General features: G+C 55.9%; 1 protein-coding gene across 1 annotated transcript in view; it reads left to right on the forward strand.

Annotated features, from left to right (window-relative positions):
- Hcn4 (hyperpolarization activated cyclic nucleotide gated potassium channel 4) overlaps positions 1–7,084 on the forward strand; it is a 38,071-nt gene extending 30,987 nt beyond the window's left edge. The window contains exons 4-8 of the mRNA XM_047541053.1: positions 1,046–1,264; positions 4,045–4,191; positions 4,287–4,527; positions 5,196–5,360; positions 5,475–7,084. Of these exons, the coding sequence (XP_047397009.1) occupies positions 1,046–1,264; positions 4,045–4,191; positions 4,287–4,527; positions 5,196–5,360; positions 5,475–6,943 (2,241 nt within the window). The 3' untranslated portion in view covers positions 6,944–7,084. The remainder of the gene's footprint in view (positions 1–1,045; positions 1,265–4,044; positions 4,192–4,286; positions 4,528–5,195; positions 5,361–5,474) is intronic.
- Positions 7,085–12,187: the final 5,103 nt, after the last annotated feature.

Below are 12,187 nucleotides of genomic sequence, written 5' to 3' on the forward strand. Positions count from 1 at the left end.
GCCTTTGGACCCCAGGAAAACGAGCTCAGCTCTGTCCAGGATGGTCTGCAGGACCTGGAACATGGCAGCTCTGTGGCTGTCTGCCTTAGTTGTTTCAGGTACTGGGGACAGCCTTGTGCCCGCAGAAGTGCTTAGGGCTGTGCAGGTTGTACCCTGGGTGGGTTTCTGCATTATTACTAACACCCTGTGAGCAGAGAGACACTGGGGAGAGGGCTGTGGCTGGGAGTTCATCTGGCAGCCCCCGTTTGGGGCAGCTTCCTCTATGTGAAGATGCCAGGCCCACACATGCACTAAATTTGAGATGGTCCTTCAGAGCCCAGTGTTCCCACACTGAGCCTTCCTTGAGAAACTGACTGGTTTTGAAGACAAAAATAACCAGGAGCCTCGCTCCCTTGTCTCCCTCCTCCTGCCCCACACACTCTGTTCCAGCAAGTCCACCTTTGGGGGCGGTGGGAGGAGAACTGGTGGCCACTGCCCTGGGTGCCCACCACAGTTCTGCAGGAGGTCAGTTAGCTTGGCAGCTTTCATTTCTGCTCACCCAAAAGGAGGACAGTGTTCTCATCTCAGTCTGCTGGAGCCATCCCCCCAGGGAAAGCATATCTGGTTTTATAATTGAGGTCAGTGGGGAAATGGGCTTCACTTGACAGCTGTTTAGGGGTGGGGGATGGAGTTATTTCAACAAGGGAAGAACAGCAGGGCGGCTTGGCCTGGAGCCTGTTGCTGCTCAACCAGGAGGCCCCAGGCCACCTCACGGGGGCTGAGGTCAGACCAGGGCTAGGCCAGCTCCCATCCTTTGATGGGTCTTCCGGTCTGACCCCTGCCCTCCACTGCAAGAGGAAGGCCTGAATGGGGGATTCACTGCCACCATAGTACTGGCCTCTCTGCCACTCACCTAAAGCCTCCAGCCATCAACAAGATGGGGAGCCTGGGGCTCAGCCACTAGAGAAGTTAGGTAGAGGGAGACAAGGCAGAAGGGAATGTCCTAGGTGCCAGAGAGACCAGCTTTCCCCCTCACTGGCCCAAGCTCACTTGTGTCTGTCCACAGAACAACTCCTGGGGGAAGCAGTACTCGTATGCCCTCTTCAAGGCCATGAGCCACATGCTGTGCATTGGATATGGACGGCAGGCGCCCGTGGGCATGTCTGACGTCTGGCTCACCATGCTCAGCATGATCGTGGGTGCCACCTGCTACGCCATGTTCATCGGCCACGCCACTGCCCTCATCCAGTCCCTGGACTCCTCCCGGCGCCAGTACCAGGAGAAGGTAGGTTGGAGAACCATGTTCACCAGGGCTTTCTCAGGAAGACCTGCCCATTGGTCCTTTGCAGGAGGAAGCCTGTGGCCAGCCCCCAAATGTCTGGTGTGAGAGACAGAACAGGGGTCACCTCCTGAATGGAAACTGCTTATTCCCTGGACTGAAACCTATAATGTCTGCCACGCCTCCCTTGTCCTATAATTGGGGGCCTGTCTCTGCACTGAGGGATCAGCGCCCTGGGTGTTGAGGAATCCAGTGGGTCTTTGGGGCCTCATCTTGCTTGGCCTCCTGGCATTTGCAGACTCCTGCTCCTTGGCCTCCCTTGGTTTCCATGACTGCATGCTCTTGGTCTCCCCCTGCCTCTCTGACCAGTCCTTCTTGCTCGCCTTTGCTGGCTTCTCTTCTCAGCCGTCACACGGTGGCTGTGCCCTCAGCTCTTTGATTCTCTGCCTTGGCTTCCTAGGTGTTACTGTGCTACCACCCCCACCCCGCGTGCTCTGTGTCCATCAGTGGGGCCCAGTTACATAATCAGCTCCACCTCATTGTCAGCTCCAGAGTGTTCATTGGATGCCTCCCTGGATACCTTGACCTTATCTTGTCCAAAATCAGAACAACCTCCTGGCCCCTCCACTCCAAGCCACCACGCTTCCCATATGTGTTCTCTATTAATGGACACCAGGAGCACAGATGCCCAGACAGAAACGGGCAGCCATGCTTGCCATCTCTGTCACTAACACCCACCTCAAAGCTGTGTCTCCCTTCTCTTCATCCCAGCTGGCCTCTGTCCACCCTCACTGCCAGCTTCTACCTCTCCCCAGGTCACCACAGCACAGTCACAGTGGCAGAGCTGTGGCCTGGAGTTGGGCTGCCTCCAGTCTACCCTAGCTTCACCGATGAGTTCTGTGAGCATGGGCATGTTACCTCTCACCTCTGTGCCCCAGTCCCCATCTGTAAGATGGACAGTATGAGGATTGCTGTCCTAGGGTTTGTGAGAAGTAATACAGGTTGAACCTGTAGCACTGGAGTCACACAGAGCAGGCCATTCAGTATTCATAGCTCAGCAGGCTCCTCTCCGCCTCCACTCTTCTCATGGCAGTGGAGGGGCATTTACAAAATATATGTCTGATTGTATTGTTCCTCTGACTGCTGTCCCCTGGTGGGGTGACTGCCAGATGGCAGCCATTCAGGTGTGGAGGCCCAGGTCCTGTGACACCAAGAGGAGAGCTTGGGAGAGCCTGCAGAGCTGGAGTGGGTAGGAGAGCTCACTCTGGGGAGGCAGAAGAAGGTGGAAGAGAATTCTAGGTCAGTTGTTGGAGTGCGCATGAGCAAAGGTGTGTGAAAGGGTGGTAAAGAGGGTTCTGGGTTAGGAATCAGTGGGTTAGGGAGGGGAGGTAGAACAGGCATCAGGTTATAAAGGTCAGGGCTTCACCCAGGTCCAATGGAGGGTCAATCTCAGGCCATCATCAGGGCCTAGCCTGTGACCAGAGTCAGGCTCAGTGTGTAGCCAGGGTTGGAACTCAGTCTGAGACCAGTTTGGAAGTTCAGTCTGGGACCAGAATCAGGGATTGATTTAGAAAATGCATCAGGGTTTATAGTAGGGCCTGTGTCAAGCTGTATATGACTTCCCTTTTGAGACTTTATCCTGAGCTAATAGCTCTCTGAGTCTTCCTGATTCACCCTTAAATCTCTCTTAAATGTCTTCCCTCCCCTCTGTCCCCACTATCAGCTCTCCCCCTGGACCACTTCAACAACATTTAGATTCCTGCCCGCTGTCCACTCCTCTCTGTTCACTGAAGGGGGAGTCTCTAAAACACAGCTCCAAATGTGCCAGCTGCCTCTGCACCCACGGCCAGCCAGGAAGTCACTCCTCCACTGGGGCTTTGCACACTTAGAGAGACAACTTAGGGCATGTTGGCTGGAAGAACTTTGGGGAACATCATCCCTTGGGCTTCAGTTGCCCATTGATATGGCTGTAGAATGCTAATATTTAAGAACTGGCTCCCCTATTTCTGATTGTTCCTGGGGCTGTTGGGACTAACCTTACTTCCCAGGTAGGAAAAATCTGTGTTAGTACCTAATCAATACTTCCTGTCCCTGGTTCTGCTCTTGAGGACTCCACACTCCACCCAAAATCCAGGGGCAGTTGGAGCAAGGATCACACTTCACTCCCAGGAGGGGCAGGGACATTCCTCATTGGTTTGAGCCCTGGGGACTTAGGATCACAAAGCTCTTGCACCTCTGTTTGAAGGTCCTGCTCCACCCTGTGTCTCCCTTGGGCCGGAGCTGAGACCACTTCACATACATACCTCACAAGGGGCCCGGCCTCCTCGCCTCTGCCTCTAGCCCTTCTGACCTGCTGCAGTTCAGTCCTGCCGACCGTGCCCATTTGACTCTACTGGCAAGAGGCAGCTCATCCTCTCCCAGAGTCAGTGCCCCGTTTAGACCGTAGAAATGTTAAATGTTCAGAAGAAACTTGATTACCTTCCTGGGTGACTGGTGTCTTGTAACTGGACGTTGAACAGTCCCTATCCCCCTCCCAGCTGCCTCACATCTCTATAGTATGGAACACAAGGAACAGACACCGATGGAGTCCCTTCCTCCATCCCCACCCACTCTATGCAGCTGGAGTCAGGGCTGTTGTTTTGGACACAGCATGGTCACACCCACACCAGGGACTTCTAATCTCAAGGAACCAATGTTGACCAGGAAAGACCCCAGGGTTAGAACCCAGCTCTGGCCACCAGCTGGGGCTGCTTGGAGGTGACACTTGTCTCTCTCCCCATCCTCAGTATAAGCAGGTGGAGCAATACATGTCCTTCCACAAGCTCCCGCCCGACACCCGGCAGCGCATCCATGACTACTACGAGCACCGCTACCAGGGCAAGATGTTTGATGAGGAGAGCATCCTGGGCGAGCTGAGTGAGCCACTGCGGGAGGTGAGCCTGCAGGTGGCCTGGGCAGTGAGGGGAGCCCTGCCTTGCTGGCAGGCACTGCCCCTCACCTCCTTCTTCTGGCATCCCAATCTGTGCAGGAGATCATCAACTTTAACTGCCGGAAACTGGTGGCCTCCATGCCACTGTTTGCCAATGCAGACCCCAACTTTGTGACATCTATGCTGACCAAGCTACGCTTCGAGGTCTTCCAGCCAGGGGACTACATCATCCGTGAGGGCACCATCGGCAAGAAGATGTACTTCATCCAGCACGGCGTGGTCAGCGTGCTCACCAAGGGCAACAAGGAGACCAAGCTGGCTGATGGCTCCTATTTTGGAGGTGAGGTGTCCAGAGGGCTCTGGGGGAGCAGGGGCCATTAAGGAATAGACTGGAGAGACACTCTGGAGGACACAGGCACTGTCAGGGCCACCTCCTAGAGGTGGGTGTCTGTGAACCCAGAATAGAGGTGTCTTAGTCCATTCAGGCTCACAGAGCACTACAGCCTGGTGGCTTATAAAGAACAGAAATTTATTTCTCAGAGCTCTGGAAGCTGGACATGTGAGGTCAGAGCACCAACATGGTCAGGTTCTGGTGAGGGGCCTCTACCTGGTTGCAGACTGTTGCCATTGCTACCTCGTCACTGGTGGGAAGAGAGTACTCGCTCTCTGACTCCTTATGAAACAATAATCCCATTTATGAGGGCTTCTCTCTCATGACCTGATCACCTCCCAAAGCCCCACCTCCAAATACTGTCACCTTGAATTGAGGGTTTCCACATAGGGATTTGTGGGAGGACACAGACGTTCAGCCCTTGCAAGCGATGGTCCCAGAGATGGGAAACAATCCCACATCCATTTGGTGGAGGGACCGGCATCCAATGTGGTCATAGCCTGGGGGGGAACCTTGTGAGCCTGTGAAGCTTCTGTACCAAGCAGTGGGGGACCCTCACCCCCGCCACAGCCTGGAAGGCTGTGCTCGCCCCACTCTGATTCCTCATATCCCGGCAGAGATCTGCCTGCTGACCCGGGGCCGGCGCACGGCCAGTGTGAGGGCCGACACCTACTGCCGTCTCTACTCACTGAGTGTGGACAACTTCAATGAGGTGCTGGAGGAGTACCCCATGATGCGGAGGGCCTTCGAGACAGTGGCACTCGACCGCTTGGACCGCATCGGTGAGGGGCCGGGTAGGAGGGTGGGAGGCAGTTCCCTCGGGCTCAAGGCTGCTTCCTGCAACCTTTCGGCCTTCCTGCTCCGGCCTGAGCACCTGCTCTTGTACTCTACCCTAGGCAAGAAGAACTCCATCCTCCTGCACAAGGTCCAGCACGACCTTAACTCGGGCGTCTTCAACTACCAGGAGAATGAGATCATCCAGCAGATCGTGCAACACGACCGCGAAATGGCCCACTGTGCGCACCGGGTCCAGGCCGCCGCCTCTGCCACCCCAGCCCCCACGCCTGTCATCTGGACCCCGCTGATCCAGGCGCCACTGCAGGCTGCCGCTGCCACCACTTCTGTGGCCATAGCTCTCACCCATCACCCTCGCCTGCCTGCCGCCATCTTCCGCCCTCCCCCCGGACCTGGGCTGGGCAACCTCGGCGCTGGGCAGACGCCAAGGCACCTGAAACGCCTGCAGTCCCTGATCCCTTCTGCACTGGGCTCCGCCTCACCTGCCAGCAGCCCATCCCAGGTGGACACGCCATCTTCATCTTCCTTCCACATCCAACAGCTGGCTGGATTCTCCGCACCTGCCGGACTGAGCCCTCTCCTGCCCTCGTCCAGCTCGTCCCCACCGCCAGGGGCCTGTGGCTCCCCACCGGCCCCCACACCATCCACTGCTGCAGCCGCTACCACCACAGCCGGGTTTGGCCACTTCCACAAGGCTCTGGGTGGCTCCCTGTCCTCGTCCGACTCCCCCCTACTCACCCCACTGCAGCCAGGCGCCCGCTCCCCACAGGCTGCCCAGCCACCACCCCCACTGCCAGGGGCCCGGGGAGGCCTGGGACTCCTGGAGCACTTCCTGCCTCCCCCACCCTCATCCAGGTCCCCGTCATCCAGCCCTGGGCAGCTGGGCCAGCCTCCTGGGGAGTTGTCCCCAGGTCTTGCCACTGGCCCACCAAGTACACCAGAGACACCCCCACGGCAGCCTGAGAGGCCATCCTTCATGGCAGGGGCCTCTGGAGGGGCTTCCCCTGTAGCCTTTACCCCCCGAGGAGGTCTCAGCCCCCCTGGCCACAGCCCAGGCCCCCCAAGAACTTTCCCAAGTGCCCCACCCCGGGCCTCTGGCTCCCATGGTTCCCTGCTGCTGCCACCTGCCTCCAGTCCCCCAGCACCCCAGGTCCCGCAGCGCCGGGGCACACCACCCCTCACCCCAGGCCGCCTCACCCAGGACCTCAAGCTCATCTCAGCCTCGCAGCCGGCCCTCCCCCAGGACGGGGCACAGACTCTCCGCAGAGCATCCCCGCACTCCTCAGGGGAGTCCGTGGCTGCCTTCCCGCTCTTCCCCAGGGCCGGGGGTGGCAGTGGGGGCAGTGGAAGCAGTGGAGGCCTTGGTCCTCCCGGGAGGCCCCATGGCGCCGTCCCTGGCCAGCATGTCACTCTGCCTCGGAAGACATCCTCAGGTTCTTTGCCACCCCCTCTTTCTTTGTTTGGGGCAAGAGCCACCTCTTCTGGGGGGCCCCCTCTGACTGCTGCACCCCAGAGGGAACCTGGGGCCAGGTCTGAGCCTGTGCGCTCCAAACTGCCGTCCAATCTATGAGCTGGGCCTCCCTCCCTCTTCTTTTTCCTCCCTTCTTTTCTTCCTTCAGGTTTAACTGTGATTAGGAGATATACCAATAACAATAATAATTATCATTAAAAAAACCCACACACACCCCAGAAAAACAAAAGACAGCAGAAAATAACCAGGTATTCTTAGAGCTATAGATTTTTGGTCACTTGCTTTTATAGACTATTTTAATACTCAGCACTAGAGGGAGGGAGGGAGGGAGGGAGGTGGGAGGGGAGCAGGCAAGACCCAAAGGCAAAAGCCAGAGGAAGGCAGGTGGGCTCTCTGGGGCGTGACAGGGGCGGGGTGACCCACGTCTGGGCTTCCTAGAGCAGACCTGTCGTCGTGTACATTTTAGAACAAGAGCTACCATCCGCCTCTTGGCTGTGAACTTGGAGCCCCGCTCTGCTGGGGGTCGTTGTGTTCCCCTAGGAAGGGGGCTGTCCTTGGGTGTGTTCCTGGAGAGGCTCAGTCACTTGAGTCCCTGGGACAAAGCGGGGCCAGGGCCCCGAGGGCCTTGCGTTTTTTTCTACTGTAATCGTAGCAAGATATGTATATGAATATGTATATGTATATGTATGTAAGATGTGTATATGTATAGCTATGTAGCGCTCTGTAGAGCCATGTAGATAGCCACTCACATGTGTGCACACATGTGTGCAATCTAGTTTAACCCCGTGTTGCCAGGACACCCAGGTCACCTTACATCCAGCAATCCGCCGTGGCCCGCAGGTTGGGCACCGCAGGGTCTGGGGATGTACTCTCCAGTCCTCAGGGAAGAGGACCCCCAGGACCTCGCAGCAGACCCCTCTTTTCCCCTCTCTGGGCCCAAATCTAGTCCCAGCCTGACCTCTCACCACTGGGAAGCGGAAGACTCGGGGCTGAACCTCGCCCTTCCCAGGGCCTCAAGCACACCCGTCACCTCTGTGGCCCTCAGTATTCCCAGCTAAATGAGGGAGGCCAGGGAACTTCTGTTTATTGAGTCTGCTCTGTGCCAAGCACTGGTTTTGCACTTTACACACATTATATTAACTCCTTCAGTTTCACAAAGACTGTGAGGTAGGTACTCTGATTCTCCCCATTTCACAGATGAGGAAAATGGGTCATTTTTCCAGAATCATGTAAGCAGGAGCAGCAGGGCTGGGACTAATGAGATGCAGATCTGTGCCCACCCAAGGCCAGTGTTGTGAGGGGCTGAGTTAGAGGGCCTCCGGGGGTGGTGCACAGGGAAGAGATCATTCTGGCCACAATCAGACTTGAATTCTAATACTAGCCCTGCCACTAAGCTTTGGGACCTTGGGCAAATTTTCTGACCTTTCTGAGTCTGTTACCTCATTTGTAAAATGAGAATGATTTTGGTACTGCCTCACAAGGACTTATGAGAACCAGATAAGAAAAAGAACATATATGAAATGCCCAGCCCAGCGCCTGGCATACAGCATAGTAGGTGCTCAATAAATCACGTTTCTTCTGCCCCCTCCTCATGTGCCCAGCAAGCCTCATGTACTCCAGCAAGCTGTGGTGAGGACCCAGAGAGCTTTGCCTGGGAGCTCCAAGACTTAACACCTCAGGACTCAGGAGATGGCTGGTTCTCCCTAAGGGCCCCAGGAGGATATTTGACAGTGGTGACTTGAGCCAGGCCTTGAGATGTGGGAGGCATTGGAGAGAGGGAGGAAGGAAGGGGATATGGAGTGGCAGGTGGTGACCTGGAGCACACAATGGCAGGGAGATTACTGAGGCAGATGTGGAGCTGGGCTTTGGGAGGAGACTCAGGCTGTGGGGCAGAGGCAGGGCCATGGATAGCAGGCCGAGGGACTGAGCTGTACTTGGTTCTGAAGGCAACTAGAGGCCACAAGCAGGTTCGGGGGGTGGGGGGACAAAGTGGAAGCAGCTGAGGTACCCCAAGCTCAACTGTCCTCTCCAACAGGACGCCGGCAGAGCCAAGGGCAGGGGCAGGTGTGGCCATAAGCCCTGTGTAATGAGGGCTGGTGTCCACGCAGAGCTCTCTGTGGTCCAAGCCAGAGGGTTGGCAAGATCAGCTTTGACCCTGAGCTGTCCTGGGACAGAGACGGGCCCATCTCTCTGTAGATGGGTGTTAGAGAACTGGAGGCAATAATCCAGGAGAGAAGAGGCTGAGGTCAGGGATCCGAGGTAAAGACTAGCGACCAATGGCCCTAGTCTCTGTGGGGCTGAGGAAGCCTCTTAGGACCCAGAGAGTGCTCGGACCTGGTAGGATTTGAACAGCTTCAACCTGAGTTTTTCGGCCCCTACCTTCTTGCTCCCCAAAGGAAGGCAGCTCAGAGGAGGCAGCAGGACTGGAAGCAGCAGGAGTGGGGTTGGAGGGTCCAGGGCATGTGGAGTGAGGAGCCCCTTGAGGTCGGGGCCTGGCCTAGTCACCCTCTTCTCGACTCACATTTTATAAACTCTGACCCAGACTGGCCTCTGGGGAGATTGTGGAGAGGCCAGGTTCAGTCAGTGGGCCCTCCCATCCCCAATCCCCACAAGCAATTTTCAAATCTTCCACTTTTAAAACAGAAAACGGTAAATGCACCGTGTTGTATATTTTCTTTAAATAAAAAAATTCCAGCAAATGCTGCCTTCTTCTAGGGGAGGGGCGCGGGTGGGGCGAGGTTGACGGAAATCATGGAGTCTCAGAAGCCCAGCCGTGGAGGGTTTGGGACCCAGGAGGGTGTGTGTATAAATCTTTACTCAAGCCCATGAGGTTGTGCTCTGTGTACAGAGGTGTGAATGGGGGTATGTAAGGCCGGACACAGGTGCGTTCCTGCTTATGGGCTGGGGGGTCATTAAGTGCATCTCTGTCTGTTACTGCAGGGGGCAGGCAGAGTTGGGGAGGTGTGAGACCCTGACTCAGATCCTTCCTAGTGGCCAAGGCTCCAGGGTCCCGGATGGTAGTAAATGTGCTAGAAACTGAGCAGGGTTATTCCTCCTTTGCCTGATCAGGCAGGGCTCTTGGAAGAGGGAGGCAAGCTGGGAATCCAAGGTGCTAGGCTGGGAGGAAGGCATTGTGTGGGTGTTGATGATGGGGCACAGTGCTGGACCTCTCATGGTTCAGGCAGGCTGGCTAGAGGTGACAGAGCTGGGGTCCAGCTGGAAGGAGGTGTGGCAACGTCTTTTCCTTCCGGTGCCAGTTGGTTGGTGGGGGTCGTTGCTGGGCCTGGCCCCCTCCACCAGCCCTCACAGCAGAGGGTCCCTACAGGCCCTCATACCTCACTGTGTGGGGAAGGTGCCTGAGGCTGGGAAAGTGGAGTCCTCGGCTCCCAGTGTGCAGGGAGTGCCTTCTTGCTTGCAGGAGAAGGGGAAAGTCCTCCAAAAAGGGCAGGGGTGCCCGTGGCCTGCGTTCCCCATCATTGCTTGCTGAGGCCGTTTCCGTGGTAACCCGCCTGGGAGTCCTGTTGCTAAGGAGGCAGCTCAGCAGGCCCTGGTGTCCCCATGACAACTGCCCCCTGCGGCCAGGCAGTGGTGCTTCCTTTGGGACCGCAGGCACAACACAGACAGGGACAGCGAGGTGCTGCCAGGCAACCCCCACTTAGACAACTGCCCTGGGGCTGGGGAAACCTTTTCAGCCTGACAGCCACTGTAGGGAACCTGGGAGTGGGGCCGCTCTGTTCCGGGGGATTAGCTGGGGATTCCAACCAAACTGCTAAGGCAGTGGCCACGCTAGTCACTTACTTCTCAGTAAGTGCCTACTGTATTCTAGGCCCTGAGTGTTTTCCTGTTCCCTTATTCCATCCTCCCCAAAACCCTGTAAGGTCAGAATGAGCCTCAGTCACAGTGAGCCAAAGGACACTGAGGCTCCCATGGGGCAGGACATCATCTCACCCCAGTCAGCTGGAATGGAAGGAGCCAGGGACGGGAGGCTCACACCTGGCCCCTTCTTGCAGCATGGTAGGAGCTGTTGTCCTGGGTGCGGAAAATACAGGATGTGTTGTCTGTAGAGTATTAAAAACAACAATAAAAAACGACTTCGGTGCCAGTTTGCTTTCCCTTATCACCACACACTGGCAATTCAAGACAAGGTCAGTGATGAGACACCCCTCCCCACCGGAGCACTGGGCTCCCCTCACCTTGCAATGCCACGCCCACCCCTGATTCAGCCCCAGGCACCCCTGCTGTGTTCATGGCTGTCAGAAATGGTGGGAAGGCCTGAGGCTGCCCTTCTGCCTCCGTGGGACTAAATCAGACACAGAATTTTGCAAGAATTTTTTAAAAGATTTAATAAAATTCCTTGTCTCTTTCCAGCCCACACCCCTCGTTCTTCTTAGTCAGACTTGTTGAGAGTTGTCCCAACTTCCTGTCCGCATTTCCCTCCCTGGACATCACTTCTTTCCTCCCCTACAATCTGTGGTTTCTGCCTCTCCTCCCCTGGAATGGCTTTGGATAAGGTCCTTGTGGCCCATGTGGTGGGACTGCTGACCCTTCTGACCAGACCCGCCCCAGCTTTGGGGTCCCTGCTGTCTCCTCACTGCCTCGCCTTTCTGCTCAGCCTTAGCTTCAAGGGCTTCTCTTTCTTCCAAAAAGTTGGTGCTCCTTGGGCCTCTGGCCTTGGCCCCTATCTTGTCACTCCATATGCGCTCCCAGGGCGACCTCACTCATGCCCATGGCCTCCCACTCAGAAGCAAAAGCCTCTTGGGTTTCCCCTTCACCACAGGCCCCCACATCCTGGGCTTCAGCCTGGGATGCCGCCACATGGACTGCCCGTTCTCCTCCGGAGGACCAGCTCTGTCACCCTCTCCTGAGCATGCAGGCCCCAGCACACCCAGAGCGAGTCCTTCCCAGCCCCTTGCTGACTTGGCTTCTTCAATTTCCTTTCTCTTGAAAGTGGAATATGTCATACATGCAGAAGAAGATATGTTACACAAATAAGATATTAAAAGTAAGATGAACAGCCATTTACCAATCACCCAGTGAAAGAAATAAAACATAAGGAGTACACCTGGAGGCATCTGTGAAGATGCACAACTATTTTCTTCCTCTAGGAGAGCCACTCATCTGAGCTTTGATTGTATCATCCCCTTACTGTCCACGATCTGTCCACTAAAGGAATAAATGTCTCTAAATGATGTTACACATCGAGGTGGGGGATTGGGATTGGAAGTTGTTTCCTTGAGGGGGAGAAGGATTTTGTTAACAATATCGTTCAGCGTTGCTGGTGCATGGTGACAATAAAAATTGACTTGGGCTTTAGTTAGTTTTATTATTGTTTGAAATTTCTTT

This window comes from Sciurus carolinensis, chromosome 2 (genome assembly GCF_902686445.1).
Source record: "Sciurus carolinensis chromosome 2, mSciCar1.2, whole genome shotgun sequence".
NCBI classification, from domain to species: domain Eukaryota; kingdom Metazoa; phylum Chordata; class Mammalia; order Rodentia; family Sciuridae; genus Sciurus; species Sciurus carolinensis.